General features: G+C 38.7%; 1 protein-coding gene across 7 annotated transcripts in view; it reads right to left on the bottom strand.

Annotated features, from left to right (window-relative positions):
• Nucleotides 1-17,943, bottom strand: part of KANSL1L (KAT8 regulatory NSL complex subunit 1 like) — a 140,545-nt gene that overhangs the window by 32,961 nt on the left and 89,641 nt on the right. For all 7 annotated transcript variants that reach the window (XM_033230426.1, XM_033230421.1, XM_033230422.1 and 4 more), the window contains exon 6: nt 9,139-9,343. In XM_033230426.1, coding sequence (XP_033086317.1) covers nt 9,139-9,343 — 205 coding nt within the window. The remainder of the gene's footprint in view (nt 1-9,138; nt 9,344-17,943) is intronic.

Raw genomic sequence — 17,943 nt, 5'->3', positions numbered from 1 at the left:
TGAGAGCATATTAAGAACTATAGCCATTTAAATGCAATGTGTTTAATGCTTTTTATCAGGTAACTTCAAGTTTATTTAAAGGCCTGAAGGGAAGATAATGGTTCATTTTTTTTGGTCATAGGTGAAGTATCATTTGGATTACAATGGACTGTTTAGTCCTTCCAAACTTCTCCTGAACAATTAACATTGGGCAATAAAATAATCAACAAACGGGCCAGACGTGGTGGCTCATGCCTGTAATCCCAGCATCCCAACTTTGGGAGGCTGAGGTGGCCAGATCATTTGAGATCAGGAGTTCAAGACCAGCCTGGCCAACATGGTGAGACCTCGTCTCTACTAAAAATACAAAAATAAGGTAGACGTTGTGGCAGGCACCTGTAATCTCAGCTACTTGGGGGGCTGAGGCAGGAAAATTGCTTGAACCTGGGAGGCGAAGGCTACAGTGAGCCGAGATCACACCATTGCACTTCGGCGTGGGAAACAAACCAAGATTCATGTCAACACAAATAAACAGAAAAAAAAACAAGATAATTATTTTGTAACTCAAAATAAGAAAAATTTTGAATTCTGACTCAAAACCCAAAAAGTATAATGAAAATGTTGATCAATCACATTAAAAAAAATAACTTCTGCATAGAAAGAAAACATTAATTAAAGAGAAAAGACTGTGAAAAAAAGTCATAAAAAACAAAGGGCAAATTTCCTTAATATGTATGTATATATCAGAAAAAATAATAAAATACAATTTTCCTAATATAGATAAAGAGCTCCTACAAATCCATATGAAAAAGGCAACAAATCCTCAACAGAAAAATGAGCAAACGATATAATCAGTTTATATTATATAAATGAAAGAAAATATAATTGCTTTTAAACATATGCAAAGAATGGTCAATCTAACTCATATTAAAATAAATGTAAATTGAAACTAGATGGCCAGGCATGATGGCTCACGCCTGTAATCCCAGCACTTTGGGAGGCCGAGGTGGGCGGATCATGAGGTCAGGAGATTGAGACCATCCTGGCTAACAAGGTGAAACCCCATCTCTACAAAAAAAAAAAAAAAAAATACACAAAATTAGCCAGGCATGGTGGCAGGTGCCTGTAGTTCCAGCTATTCAGGAGTCTAAGGCAGGAGAATGGTGTGAACTGGGGAGGCAAAGCTTGCAGTGAGCCGAGATCGCACCATGGTACTCCAGTCTGTGTGACAGAGCAAGACTCCGTCTCAAAAAAAAAAAAAAAAAAATTGAAACTAGACTATAACACCATTTTCTACCTATTGCATTGGCAAAAAAGCCCAAAATTTTAATAATTTACTGTGTTATACATATGTTGGCAAACAGTCTCATGTATTGCTGGTGGGAATGTAATTTGGTTCAATTCTATTGATGGCAATTTGGCAAAAAAAATAAAATAAAATGTATAAATGTACATACTCTTTGTCCCAGCAATTCAACTTCTGGGATTCTAAGAGACATACTCACAAACATGTAGACTGAACTTCCTCAACATGATAAAGGGCATGAAAAACTCACAGTTTATATCATACTCAGTGATGAGGACTAAAAGCTCTCCCTCTAAGATCTGGTACTGATATTCAACATTGCACTAGAAGTTCTAGCCAAAGCAATTAGGCAAGAAAAAGAAATAGAAAGGGAAGAAGGAAGGGTAGGAAAGGGGAAGAGGAGGGGAAAGGGAAAGGAAAGGAAGGGGGAAAAGAAGGGAAGGGGGAAAGGAAGGGAAATGGGAAAGGGAAAGACAAAAAAGGAGAAAGACAAAGAAGAAAGAAAGAAAATACTCCCTATTTGTAGATGACATGTTCCTAGATATAGAAAACCCCTACTACAGCTATTAAATGAATTCAGAAAAATTGCAGAGAACAAAATCAATACATAAAAATCAGTTGTATTTCTTTTCTATATATCAGTAATATGGTTTGGCTGTGTCCCCACTCAAATCTCATCTTGAATTGTAGTTCCCATAATCCCCACATGTCATGGGAGGGACCCAGTGGGAGGTAATTGAATCATAGGGTGGTTACCCCCATGCTGCTGTTCTTGTGATAGTGAGTTCTCATGAGATGGTTTTATAAGGGGCTTTTTCCCCTTTGCTCGGTACTTCTTCCTGCCACCATGTGAAGAAGTACATGTTTGCTTCCCCTTCTTCCATGAATGTAAGTTTCCTGAAGCCTCCCCATCCATGCTGAACTGTGAGTCAAACCTCTTTCCTTTTTAAAAAACCCAGTCTTGGATATGTCCTTACATCAGTGTGAGAACGGACTAACACAGTAAATTGGTACTGCAAAGAGTGAGGTGCTGCTATCAGGATACTGGAAAATGTAGAAGCAACTTTGGAACTGGGTAACAGAACAGACTGGAACAGTTTAGAGGGCCCAGAAGAGAACAGAAAAATGTGGGTAAGTTTGGAACTTCCTAGAGGCTTGGAGGCTCACAAGACAGGTACATGTGGGAAAGTCTGGAACTTCCCAGAGAATTGCTGAATGACTTTCATGAAAATGCTGATAGAGATATGGACAGTGAAGTCCAGGCTGAGGTGATCTCAGATGGAGATGAGGAACTTGTTGGGAACTGGAATAAAGGTGATTCTTGCCCTGTGTTAGAAAAGAGACTGGCAGCATTTTACCCCTGCCCTAGAGATCTGTGGAACTTTGAACTTGAGAAAGATGATTTCGAGTATGTGGTGGAAAAGATTTTTAAGTGGCAAAGCATTCAAGAGGAAACGGAGCATAAAAGTTTGGAAAATTTGCAGCCTGACAATGCAGTAGAAAAGAACAACCCATTTACCAGAAAAAAATTCAAGCCTGCTGCAGAAATTTGCGTACGTAACAAGGAACATAATGTTAATCACCAAGACAATGGGGAAAATGTTTCCATGGCATGTCAGCAACATTTACGACAGCCCCTCCCATCACAGGCCTGGAGACCTAGGAGGAAAAATGGTTTTGTGGGCTGGGCCCAGGGCCCCCCTGCTCATTGCAGCCTTGGGACATGGTGCCTGCATCCCAGCTGCTTCAGTTCCAGCCATGGCTAAAAGGAGCCAAGGTGCAGCTCAGGCCATTACTTCAGAGGGTGCAAGCCCCAAGCCTTGGCAGCTTACATGTGGTGTGGAGCATGTGGTGTTGAACCTGTGCAGAAGTCAAGAACTGAGGTTTGGGAACCTTCACCCAGCCATTGCGCACAGCCTCTCAGCTAATTTCTGTTCCTCCATTCTCCACCCACTGCAAATTGTACTGTCCAAGGAACCAAATTAATCTTTCAAAAGTAATACTTTTATCATTTCACTCCTCCACACCAAAACCATCACTGATTCCCTGATGTTGTGCCAATCATTGAATCATTATCATCATCAACATCATTCACATTTGATGAGGATTTATATGCCAGGCACTGAGCTAAATAGCTTTTTTTTTTTTTGAGACAGCCTTGTCACCCAGGCTGGAGTGCAGTGGTGCAATCTCAGTTCACTGCAGTCTCTGCATCCTTGGTTCAAGCAATTCTTGTGTCTCAGCCTCCCAAGTAGCTGGGATTACAGGCATGCGCCACCATGTCCAGCTAATTTTTATATTTTTAGTAGACACAGAGTTTCACCATGTTGGCCAGGCTAGTCTTGAACTCCTAACCTCAAGTGATCTGCCTGCCTCAGCCTCCCAAAGCTTGGATTACAGGCATGAGCCATCATGCCAGGCCTGAGCTAAGTATCTTTCAAATGTATTTTCTTATTTAATATCAACACACCTCTAGAAGGTAGCCTTTTTTTTTCTTTTCTTCATTGCTGATTCAGCGAGTTGTCCTTGTGTCCCAAAGCAGAGGCCAAGGCAAAGATTGTTTAATATTAAGGTCACAAATTTCTTCCATCCCTGTATGTATGCCCCTATTTCTCCATCCCTTTGAATCTAGGCTGACCAAGTTACTTGCTTTGTCCTATAGAATGCAGTGGAAATTACGTTGTTTAAGATCTGTTGGGCTGGGTGTGGTATTTCACACCTGTAATCCCAGTATTCTGTGAGGCCAAGGTGGGCAGATCACTTAAGGCCAGGAATTCAAGACCAGCCTGGCCAACATGGTAAAATCACATCTCAACTAAAAATACAAAAATTAGCTGGGCATGGTGGCACCCGCCTGCAATCCCAGATACTCGAGAGGCTGAGGCATGAGAATCACTTGAACCCTGGAGGCAGAGGTTGCAGTGAGCTGAAATCATTGACACTGCACTCCAGCCTCGGAGAGAAAGTGAAAGTCTTTCTCAAAAAAACAAAAGGGCTGGGCGCTGTGGCTCACGCCTGTAATCCCAGCACTTTGGCAGGCCGAGACAGGTGGATCACGAGGTCAGGAGATCGAGACCATCCTGGCTAACACAGTGAATCCCTGTCTCTACTAAAAATACAAAAACATTAGCCAGGCGTGGTGGCAGGCACCTGTAGTCCCAGCTACTCGGGAGTCTGAGGCAGGAGAATGGCATGAACCCAGGAGGTGGAGCTTGCAGTGAGCTGAGACCACGCCACTGCACTCCAGCCTAGGTGACAGAGCGAGACTCTGTCTCAAAAAAAAAAAAAAAGATCTGGAGCCTAGGCTTCAAGAGGCATGTAACTTCCTCCTTGTCATACTGGAGCACTGTATGGAGGTGCCAGGGAAGGAAGCCATTCTAGCTAATGCAGCATGAGAGGCCACAACGAGAACTGAGTTGCCCCAACCAACAGCTAGCATCACCTGCCAGAAAAGCAAGTGAGTCACTTCCTCCAGCACAGCTGGCCCTCCAGCTGAATGTAGCCATATGAAGGTAGCCCTATTTTTATGGATGAGGAAAACAAAGTAGTAAGTAATTTGCACAGTACTACACACTATTAAGAAGTAGAACAAGGACTACAATCCAGTGTGTCTTCCAGAACTTATGTATGAAACCACCAAAATGTGCTGCTTCCCTACAAAAAGTAACTTTTAGACTCTTTTTAATTTGGTACCTTTCAAATTTATCTACAATTATATAAAGCATATTTTCTCACAGAAATATGTTATACATGCTATAAATTTGTATCTCCAAGTCAACCCATAGAAGTCCCTGGAGTACAGAATTGTTACAGCAAGGTAAGGAAATCCTCAACTAAGATAATTCCCATTTTCTAAAGCAGATGCTGCAGTAGGTGTGGCACCAAAGAAAGAGTTGGCTTCCCAGCAGCATAAAAATACTACTTAAGTAACTTTTTTTTTTTTTGAGATAGCTGGAGTGCAATGGCATGATCTCGGCTGACTGCAACCTCCACTTCCTGGGTTCAAGCGATTCTCCTGTCTCAGCCTCCCGAGTAGCTGGGATTACAGGCACCTGCCACCACACCTGGCTAATTTTTTTATTTTTAGTAGAGACAGGGTTTCATCATGTTGGTCACACCCTGAAAGATATGTCTATGTCCTAACTCCTGGTTCCTAGGAATATAACTGTTACGGGTTGAACTGTGTCCCTAAGAACTCTTAGCCTGAGCCACTTTACCCTTATATTTCAATGTGTATTTCAGAGAATAAGGGTATTTTCTTACATAACTGCAAAAACAGTAATATTCAGGGAATTCAACGTTAATAAAATATTTTGTCTCATCTACCATCAATAGTCTAGTTTCCTCAATTGTCCCAGTAATTTTTTCCCTTGAAAAGAATTCTGCTCTAAATCACATATTCATTTAGTTGTCATGTATCTTTTTAGTGTCTCTTTCAATCTAGAACAAGTCCTTAGCCTTTCCTGGCTTTCATGACATTGACATTTTTAAAAGAATACTGGCCAGTTGTTGTTTTTTAATACTGTATGTCAGATTTTGGCTTTGTCTGATATTTACTCATGAATAAATTCAGGTTATACATTTCTGGTCAGAATACTATACAGCGTTATTATATCCTCCCTCACAGGTGACAGTAGTTTTGATCACTCAGGCAAAGTATTGTTTGTTTCTCTATATATAGTTACTATATGCCCCCTGGCAACTGGCAGGAGGCACTTTAAGACAGCAGTCCCCAACTTTTTTGGCAACAGGCACCAGTTTCATGTAAAGCAATTTTTCCACAGACAGGAGATTGGGGGTGTAGGAGATGGGGAGATGGTTTCAGGATGAAACTGTTCCACCTCAGATCAGGAAGCTTTAGATTCTCCTAAGGAGCACACAACCTCTATGCCTCAGATGCACAGTTCACAATAGGATTTGAGTTCCCGTGTGTTCCTGCCACTGATCTGACAGGAGGCAGAGCTCAGGCGGCAATGCTCGCTCACCTGCTGCTCACCTCCTGCTGTGTGGTCCATTTCTAACATGCCACAGACCAGTACTGGTCTGTGGTCTGGGGACTGGGGACACCTGCTTTAAGATCATGCAAATATCTTGTTCCTCATCAAACCTCTCCTCAATCCTGACCCCAGATTTATACCCATTAATGATTCTTGTCCAATCAATCTTTACTATGATGATTGCAAAATGATTCTCTAATTTGACTGTTTATTCCACATTTATTAATCAGCATCCTAGCATATGGTAAAGTCTTCCTTTTCACCAATTTATCTATCATCAGTAAGGACTCATGAGTTCCTATTTTTTCAAAGGTTCAATATTGTCCTTATTTATTTTGATAGCAAATAGTCCTAGATTTGGCCAGTAGGGGCCTCTTCAAGCTAGCTTCTATGTTCTTTCAACAGGCCTTTATCATTTTTTAAAATACTTCCTTGCTTTCTGTTAATATTACGACGTTCCAAGATGATCATACCTTTTCTTCCCCAGCCCTGGAGACCAGCCATTTCTCCAGAAATCCCCGATTCCTTTTAGTAGGAAATGGTATTAGAAAACATAATATGAGTTCCGGACATACTGATTACTTATCAGGATAAGTCTGAGTCTAGATCTGTGCTGTCCAATTTGGTAGCCATTACCCACATGTGGCTACTTAAATTAAAATTAATAAAAACAAAATAAATTAAAAATTCAGGATGGGCACAGTAGCTCACACCTGTAATCCCAGCACTTTGGGAGGCTAAGGCAGGAGGATCACTTGAGCCCAGGAGTTCAAAACCAGCTTGGGCAACATAGTGAAACTTCTAAAAAAAAAAAAATGGAAAAAAAAAAAAAAACTCAGTTCCTCAATTACATAAGCCATGTTTCATGTGCTCAATAGCTACATGTGTCTAGGAGCTACGATATTGGACAGTATAGATTTATAGAGCATTTGAATCATTACATAAAGTTCTACGGTTCTCAAGACTTTCCATAAAGAAAAAAAAAGTAAGTTCTATGGGATATGGAATATCACTATTCTAGACCATCGCAGTAGGCAAATCTAGGACAGACACACACACACACACACACACACACACGCACACACACACACTTTGAGTTCCCATTCTCTATTGCCTTTTAAATATTTTCCTATGTTCCAATTCATTAATTCTTTAACACATTAAACGATTATTTATTGAGCACATTCTATCAGACAGGTACTCTTCAAGGCCCTGTAGATCTGGAAATAAAAAGATACAGCCCCTATTCTCTGAAAACATACCATACCTTTTTTCTGAAAAGTCAGAAATGATTATAAAATAGTATAATAAATTCCAACTTAGCAAGGTTAAAACAAAAAATATATATGTATAGTATATATATATATGATAATATATATACCATTCTGGGGACGTCAAGGAAGGCTTCCTGAGAGAAATGACATTTAAATTAAGTTTAGAAAGGTAAATAATTATTGGGTTGACAATATGGGAGACAAGCTGAGGGTAACAGAATTTGCTATTCTCCATTACTTTTTTCATCTTTGTTCCAATTATTCACTTAAAATCCTTTCTCTTCGCCATAACCTTCAAAACTCTGCTTATCTTTCAAAACCCATCTTTTCTATATATTTCCTAATACCTCTAACCTTACCAACCCTGAAATATACTGTCTTTACTGATTTCAGGCCCACAAAACATTTGGTTTATTCTTGTTGCTATAAATGTTTATAAAAAGAACATGGGCTTTGGAATCAGATTTACTACCTCAGCCTCCCCAGTGGATGGGATTACAGGCACCTGCCACCATACTGGGCAAATTTTTGTATTTTTCATGCTGGGCTAATTTTTGTATTTCTAGTAGAGATGGGGTTTCACCATGTTGGCCAGGCTGGGCTCGAACTTTTGACCTAAAGTGATCCGTCTGCCTTGGCCTCCCAAAGTACTGGGATTACAGGCATGAGCCACCATGCCCAGCAGGAAAAGTCTTTTAATAAAAGCTAATTTGTCAGAATCCACATTCCTATTTATAACTGGACCCTGATAAAAGAGTTTACAATTGGTTCCTAATAAAACAAAGCATCTTTATTTTAATACAAACATATTTAAATAGATAATGTAATGATAATCAGAAACTATTAAATAGTAGTATCAATAATTTCTTTCCTTTGATATATTAAGAAATCTAAAATAATTGTGGAGGGGGAAGCATATCCAGCAAGAACTAGAGATAACTTATTTTTCCTTTCATCACAGCTGGTTTAGAAGTACACTAACGGAAGTATCCCCATTATTTTGTTCACACATGAAAAATATGTGTTTCAAAATGAATGTTTCTAATGAAGTATACTTAATTTGTAAAAACTGTAAGCATGAACATCTAAAATTGTATTGCTTATATTCTAGAAGAAGGAAAAGGAACACTCAACAAAACTAGTAAATATTAAACCTAAAAAGGAAAGCAATGTTACTTCTTCCAAAATAACTGAAGCTGTGCAGATTTTCTTCTTCTGAGCAAATATTTATGAGACAAATATGTAGTACATTTGTATTTACCTTCTTATCTTTGCCAGTACATTTTAAAAATCATCTTGACATTTCATTATCTCTCAAATTAGTTTAGGCATAATAGATTTTTTTTTTAACTGGGAATGTGAGAAGTTTCAGAGTACACTGCTTGCAATGTTTAAAAAATTACTAAAGCCCACTTTAGTATTATTAACATCCACTATATCATTTAAAAACTATATTTTTAAGTTTTATACATGCAATTATTCAAAATAAGTGTTATTCTAAATAACAATCTACATCTTCTCATACATGAAATATGCTGATGGTGAATCTTTGATCATGTTTTCTTCTCAAAGGCAGCCTTACCTGTGGAGTCCAGTAAAAAGTAGGGCTTAATCTGTAGAGTTTTCGTTTGTGGAAACTCTGAAGTGGCCTTGTTCGGGCTGATGTACTCATGAAAGTCAAGGATGAAGATTTCAGTCTTGTCCTGTCTTTTCTCTTTTTCTTACTGTGCTTCTGGTTAAGTAACCAGCTACTGGAGGAAGACAGCTCATCTAAGTTCTCTGATGCACTGAAATGCCACAAAATAATTAGGGGATGGGAAGGGAATAAAACAAAACAAAACAAACAAACAAAAAAGACAAAGAAAACGAAATGTAAATTGCCTTGATCTATTATGACAGAAGAGTATTAATTTTAACCAATTTTGTGCTAACAATTGGTAAAATATTTTGTATTAATGGGAAATTACACATGCAAGTCATGAAAACCATTTTTACATCTATTTTCTCCTGCAAAACAAATATCCCATAAGTTAGAAAATGCTCACGAGTTTACTAGTGTGATGTAATTGCTCATTGTAAATCAATAATTCATGTCAATTACAGTGTTTTAACTACACAAAATTCTTTTTGTGTATGATGAAAATACATAGGTTACAGGTATTTAAAAGGGCTAAAGTCATCACTCCGTTATCAGTTTCTCTTTTTTTTTTTTGAGATGGAGTCTCACTCAGTCCCCCAGGCTGGAGTGCAGTGGTACGATCTTGGCTCACTGCAACCACTGTCTCCTGGTTTCAAGAGATTCTCCTGTCTCAGCCTCCCGAGTAGCTAGGATTACAGGCACCCGCCATCATGCCTGCTAGTTTTTGTATTTTAGTAGAGATGGGGTTTCACCATGTTGGCCAAGCTTCTCTTGAACTCCTGACCTCAGGTGATCCACCCACCTTGGCCTCCCAAAGTGCTGGGATTACAGGCATGAGTCAGTGTGCTGACTATTAGTAGACTATAAGAGCTATTAGTTGCTCTTATATAAGCACTATATATTAATAACATTTCAGTGAATTTTGAAACAGAGCTGTAACCCTACTATATTTTAGGATTTAAAAAAAAATTTCCAATGCTACAGAAAAAACTATAAAATAATGAAACAGATCACCTAAGCTACACATGAAAAGAGCATAATAATTTTATATTTATTCTTTATATATTTTTGAACATATTTAAATATTTCAAATATTTTATAATATCAGAACATCAAGAGGATAACCCTCATTGCCACATAAATTTAACTTCATTTACATTATTATATTATATATACAATAATTAAGCTTTTCAGGCCCTACAAGGTACCAATTTCAGCCTTAGTTATGTAGATAAAAGCTAGTCAATTTAGTATTCCAATATTAACAAATGAATCTGCTATTATGTGATACTGCTGTTCAATATGTAAGTTCTAAATATGCTATTTGGTAGAATTGGTGTTTACCAGTAAATATAAAATATGGTTTTTCTATAGCAGTATTGTGTTTGAATCATATTTATGGCTACTATAAAATATTGTATTAGCTTGTGGATAAAGTAAATAATTCAAGAATGCTTTACATAGTAATGAGAAACCAGAAATAAAGGTGTCTGAATGGCTTATGTTGATAACACTAAACAGAATAATTAAACATGGTATTTGGTGACTATCATACATTCAACAAATACATAATTGATTATGTACTACTGGCCAGACCAGTATAGAAAAAAAGAGTTGATGACAACTATTTTACTTTTAAAATATTAAGTCTCCAGAGAGCGCTAGCAAGAATGCTTTAAGTCTTGGAAAATAAAAGGTTCTAAAAATCTTTCATCATGTTGATGGCTAAGAAAGATTTAGGATATAATGCTTCTCTCAAATTAACAGGCCCAATCTCACAACTAGATTTTATTTTCTGTCATATCTAGGGGGAGCAGAAGGCATACAGGAGACCCAGTATGAAGTTAGGCACTGAACAGGCTACGTGGCTAGCATAGAAGGGAGTCAAGGTCAAGAAGAAGACAGATTTCAGTAGGTAGCTGGCATTAGAGGCAGTTAAGTCAGGAGACGTAGGATCCAGGAAGTTAGGAGTAGATCCAGCACCAAAAGAGGTGCTTTGTCCAGCAAGTCAGAAGCACCTTTAGGCAGAACTTACACTGGCTTTTAAAAGACATTGCTCTGGAAGTGTCTAGGGAAAATTAAAAGCTTATTCCGGAGCCTGAGACCTACTTAACTTTTATTTCTATTTACAACTCTAGCTATTAATGAGATATCAGCTTTCCCCTCCCCACAGAAGGCTGAGCCCAAAGAAGATGAGCCCACATCTTATGAAATGAAAGGACACAACTTCAGAACTGGCTAGAGGCTCATAGGCTGGCTTAAAGATAATTGGAAAGCTTATTATTTGTGTCACTAAATGTTATACAGTCATGTGTCACTTAGCAATGGGGATACCTTCTGAGAAATGCGTCATTAGGTGATTTTGCATTTGTGTGAACACCATTGAGTGTACTTACACACACCTAGTTGGTAGAGCCTACTACACACCTAGACTATATGGTATAGTCTCTTGCTCCATAGGCTACAAACCTGTAAAACATGTTACCATACTGAATGCTGCAGGCAACTGTAACATGATAGACATGGTATGTATTAGTGTATCTAAACACAGAAAAAGTAATGCATTGCTCTACAACATTATCATGGTTACAATGTCACCAGATGAATAGAAATTTTTCAGCTTCATTATAATCTTATGGGACTACTGTTATATATGTGGTCCTTCGTTGACTAGAAACATCATTATGTGGTACATTACAGTATATAATTTTTAAATTTCTAAGGGCGCTGACATATTATCAGAGAAAAAAAAGTTCAGTTTTATTCTTTTCCTTATGTTCCCAACTGCAGGCAATTTATCTTTAGATTCTAACATTTTCTAATAAATAAGGATTCTTGCAAAGTATCAACATCTACCCTCAAATAAATGAAGGAATGCATGAAAATTTAAAGATGTGAAATACGTTTATTTCACTACTAATCAATGTGCAAACTGCATATTCTCATCAAAGCTAATGTAGTACAAAATCATTTCCATAAATGGATGAAGGTTATTGTAAATGTTTATTGTAAACCACTGATAAATTCACTTATTTCACACATTAACAATAATGAGACAGTCCAATCAATGAACCTCACTGAAAGCAAAATATGAGGAAAATCCTGAGAAAATTTTGAGGAAGACAACACAAGCCTGATCCTGTGCCTCTGTAATCTAAAGCTTTTTCCCTAGGAGATGATGATTCAGGTAATTACGTATTGACTAAAATAGGAACTTAATGATATCTGTAAGACAAGGATATCATTAATAAATCAATATAAGACACCATCATCACATGACATTCTTTTTCAAAAAAAATAAGGTTTATTGCTTTTTAAAAATCTTTCTTTATTTTTTACAGACAGTTTCCTTCTGTTGCCCAGGCTGAAAGGCAGTAGTCCAATTATAGCTCACTTCAGCCTCAAACTCCTGGGCTCAAGGGATCCTCCTTTCTCAGCTTTCTGAGTAGCTAGGACTACAGGTGTGCACCACAACACCTGGCTAAATGACAGTCTTTAAAAAAATTTTTTAAAGTCACATTAAGAAGAAGAGAAGGTCCAGAAGAAAAAGAATATTTCAATAAATGACAAGGCTTAGTGTTCCCACTGAGATTAAACTGTACCTATGAAACCCTAGAAACTGAGGATGCAATAGGCCACCATCAAATATTGTTATAGAATAATTATCAAAACACAATTATTGGCTGGGCACAGTGGCTCACACCTGTAATCCCAGGACTTTGGGAGGCCAAGGTGGGCGGATCACTTGAGGTCAGGAGTTCAAGACTGGCCTGCCCAACATAGTTAAACCCCGTCTCTACCAAAAATAGAAAAATTAGCCAGACCTGGTGGCACATACCTATAATCCTAGCTACTCTGGAGGCTGAGGTAGGAGAATCGCTTGAACCTGGGAGGCAGAGGTTGCAGTGAGCTGAGATTGAGCCCCTGTAGCCTGGGCAACAGAGTAAGACTCTGTCTCAAACTATATATATATATATATATAGTTATCATTGTACTTCTGAAAGAGCAAGTTTACAAGTGGGAGAGAACCAGGAGAAGCAATAAATTACTTTTTTTTTTCAGATTTCCAACTGGAAGCTGGAGAATAATAAAAATCTTCCAAATGATATAGTTTAGATCCTTTGGGTTGCAGGCATATAACATAACTTGGTCTGAAAAGGAATTAAATAATTGAGGATGGAGAAGGAGTGACAGTGGGTTTCAGGCTTATACCTTTCTATATTTCCCTGGCCTCCTCCCTAATCCAAGCTATCTTGTACCAGGGTTACTCAATAACCTTGTAACTGGTCTCCCTCATCCATCTAGTCCAATAGACACAGTCTCTGCAGTGCTGACAGTCTAGACAGGAAGACAGATTAATCAGATAATCATGCAAATAAATAAAAAATTATCACTATGAAAATGCTAGGAAGGAGAGGTGAACAGTGAGTGCTCACCTTTCAGAGCTCACAGGGAATCTGATCTAGTCTTTGGAGGGAGACCATGCAGGAGTTCAAAGAAAACTTCCCCAAGGAACGGACTTTGGAACTGTCCATCCCCTCTAGTCCCTTCTATACCAATTATTTGGAAAGAACAATCTGATCCTGTCATACCTGCCCTGCCACTCTGCCACACAAACACACACACACACACTGCTTAAAATCTTCAAGCATCCTCCCATTGCTCTTGAAAGACTTAAATCCTTAATCTTTTAAAAGGCCCTGATAGGTCTGGCCTCTGCCATAGTTCTCTTGCCTCATCTTGCATGATGCTTTCCCTTGTTCTCTGTGTTCTGAGAAAGAAAACAAACCTTTAATCTGAAAAATGCAAGTCCCTTTAAATTACCAGGCCCAGAGAAGCATTAAAATGTAACATGGCATGCCTATAGTCCCGGCTACTCAGCAGGCTGAGGCAGGAGGATCTCTTGAGCCTAGAAGTCTGAATCCAACCTGGACAACAAAGCGAGACCCTGTCTCTACAAAAATAAACAAACAAAAATGTGACAGCTGTCATGTCTTGCTCCCCGCTTGAGCTATATACTTAACTCTTGAAGTCACTTGCTATGTGGGCTCTAGACTAACTGACACCAAGTAGCCATAATATACCATACACTAGACACCTTAACAAACTATAGTTCAACAACATATAGCCAATCAATAATCAATGTTACTTTTGTAAGCCAATAAGAATTCATGTCAAAAATTTGTATCAACCCCTTTTGTGGGCTTAGACAAAGTCCCTTGTCCCTTTTTGCCTTTAAAAATCTGCTTGTGGCTGGGCACGGTGGCTCATGCCTGTAATCCCAGCACTTTGGGAGGCTGAAGCAGGTGGATCACTTGAGGCCAGGAGTTTGAGACCAGCCTGGCCAACATGGTGAAACCCTGTCTGTACCAAAAATACAAAAATCAGTCAGGCGTGGTGGTGCACGCCTGTAGCCCCAGTTACTCGGGAGCCTGAGGCATGAGAATCACGTGAACCCGGGAGGTGAAGGTTGCAGTGAGCCAAGACTGTGCCACTGCACTCCAGCCTGGGCAACAGAGTAAGACTCTGTCTCAAAAAGAAACAAACAAACAAAAAAAACCCTGCTTGTAACAAAGGTCAAATGGGGCACTTCCCAATGTTTCCCAGGCTGCAGTCCTCAACCTTGACCGAAATAAAAGTCTCTATATTAATTTTGCCTCATTTTCTTTCCTTAGGTTGACATTTCCAACCACACTGCTTCCTTTCTTTATAAATAATTCACACTTCATACTGTACAAGATCTACATGTTATTTTTGCTTCCTAGAATCTTCACACATCCTCTTCACTACATAATTTCCAATAATCATCTAACTCAGTTCCAAAGTCAGTTCCTTGGGGAAGTTTTCTTTGAGCTCCTGCATGGTCTCCCTCCAAAGACTAAGTCAAATTCCCTACGAGCTCTGGAAGGTGAGCACTCACTGTTCACCTCTCCTTCCTAGCATTTTCATAGTGATAATTTTATATTTATTTGCATGATTATCTGATGAATCTCTTGTCTTCCTCTCTAGACTGTCAGTAGTGCAGAGATTGTGTCTATTTTGTTTATCCTTGCATCAGAAATTCCTGATATTATGCCTTGCATATAGCAGATACACAATGATTATTTGTTGAGGGAATGAAGAAATACTATACATACATATATGTTATCAGGTTTATCATATAAACCAGGTTTAGTACAGCATATGCATAACATATACTACACCTAAATAGTTTGGTGAATAAGTAAATGTTGAACATTTTAAGAGCCAAAAAAGCTTTAAATAGCAGGCTACAAGACAACTTAAAAAAAAGATATATATTTACACTGTCTTGAAGTTTCCTTCTAAATCTGACTCTTTGGTTTACAAAAGTTAGGGTTCTTTGTTTTTCAGACAGAATCTCATTCTGTCTCCTAGGCTGGAGTGCATCTGGTATGAACATAGCTCACTGCGGTGTCAACCTCCTTGGCTCAAGTGATACTCCTGCCTCAGGCCTCTGAGTAGCTGGGACAGGTGCATGCCACCATGCCTGGCTAATTTTTTACGTTCCATACAGACAGAGTCTTGTCAAGTTTCTTGGATGGTTTGGAACTCCTGGGCTGAAGCGATCCTTCTGCCTTGGCCTCCCAAAGTGCATATTCCATTTTTGATGAAATACTATAATGCTGATAATTTCTACGGATGCATTTACCATTCAATCAGAAAGATTACAACATGATAGATGACTGCTTTGGAAAATGCTGTTACTTAATGGTATGTGATAAAAGTGTTTTAGACATTTGGAATCAAAGACGTGTACTAAACTACATTCAGCACTCAATGTCAAGTACAGGAAAAGAAAATTCAATAATCTTCAGCATAGGAGTGTGAAAGATCCATATCCTTAAGATATCCTCAAAAGCCAGGAATTACTCACAGTAAGGTGGTCATAACTAAAGACTTCCCTTGTATACCAGGACAATGATTAACTGAAGAGTTACACTTTATGGAAAAACAGACCAATACCAGCACATGCTAAACTAATGGACTCCATCTTTCCATATTACGACTTCATGTTGTATATGTCCTGCCCTTTGCTTTAAAATACACTATGGAGCCAAGGAAAGTAAGTTCAAGGAATAGCAGCAAATAAGGACTTATTCAACATATAATTTGAAACTATTGTTTTAAATCAGTGGTTTCTAACATTTCCCCCACATTCACATCTTTCTCAAATTAAACTACTTAAGTAGAAATAAACTCTGAATAAAATAATTAGAATGTGCATTCCTAGGTGCCCCCCTCCACCCATACACATATACACAAATACCCACACCCACTATACTGGGTTGTATAGTGTCTCCTCAAAGTTCATGTCTACCAAGAATCTCAGAATGTAACATTATTTGGAAATACTTTGCAAATGTGATTAGTTAAGATAAGGACACACTGGATGAGGATGAGCTCTAAATCAAATCAGTGATTTCCTTACAAGAAGAGACACACAAAGAAAGAACACCATGTAAAGATAGAGGCAGAGTTTGGAGTGATGTGTGTATGTCCTACAAGGAAAGTCAAGGACTGCAGGCAACCACTAGAAGCTAGGAAGAGGCAAAGAAGGATTCCCTAGAACCTTCACAGGGAGCATGGTCTTGACACCTTAATTTTGAACTTCTAGCCTCCAGAACTGTGTCATAAGAAACATCTGTTATTTTAAGCCACAAATTAGTGGCTTAAACTACAGCGGCCCTAGGAAACTAATATATCCATAAACGCATGCACTTAAGAATCAACGTGTTTGCATGACTTGTAATCTCTATTTCAAGTTTCTCCTTTTCCAGTTGGAAGTTCTTTGATGAATTCAACCTACTGTAACTGAGGTAGACAGCAACTTTTTCCATACTTTCCCTGCTACACAAAGTCCTTCCAATATCTGAATTTATCACCTCTTTTATCCTTGATAGTACTGGGAGATACGAATGCATCACATATTCAGATAACCCAATGGCATTTAGGATGGCAATAATCAAATTTGGGTGGATCACGAGGTTAGGAGATCGAGACTATCCTATCATGGTGAAACCCCGTCTCTACTAAACATACAAAAAAAGTAGCCAGGTGAGGTGGCGGGCATCTGTAGTCCCAGCTACTTGGGAGGCTGAGGCAGTAGAATGGCATGAACCCGGGAGACGGAGCTTGCAGTGAGCCAAATTGTGCCACTGCACTCCAGCCTGGGCGACAGAACGAGACTCCATCTCAAAAAAAAAAAAAGAAACTAATAAAAAATAAGACTTAAACTTAATAAGAGCATTACTTATCCTCCAATTGCCAAAAGTAAATACCTCTCTCAAATGATCATACAGATCAAGATCAGGCATGCCTGGTATAGAGAAAACAGTGTCTAGACCATTTCCCTTACTCCGGGTAATAAGTAGAGAAACTACACCTCTTACTCAAAAATGCAAGTCTCTTCAACTCTAACAATAAGAAAATGTGTTGCAGTACACACTGTAAAATGACATTCTTTACAAATAAGATATGGTATCTAAGAAAATTAAGGCCGGGTGCAGTGGCTCATGCCTGTAATCCCAGCACTTTGGGAGGCCAAGGCAAGCAGATCTCCTGGAGTCAGGAATTCGAGACCAGCCTGGTCAGCATGGTGAAATCCTGTCTCTACTAAAAATACAAAATTTAGCCAGGTGTGATGGCAGGCACCTGTAATCCTAGCTGAAGCAGGAAAATCACTTGAATCCAGGAGACCGAGGATGCAGTGAGCTGAGATTGCACCAC

Source organism: Trachypithecus francoisi, unplaced genomic scaffold, assembly GCF_009764315.1.
Source record: "Trachypithecus francoisi isolate TF-2019V2 unplaced genomic scaffold, Tfra_2.0 Lachesis_group13, whole genome shotgun sequence".
NCBI classification, from domain to species: domain Eukaryota; kingdom Metazoa; phylum Chordata; class Mammalia; order Primates; family Cercopithecidae; genus Trachypithecus; species Trachypithecus francoisi.
This window is presented reverse-complemented; position numbering and strand designations above follow the sequence as displayed.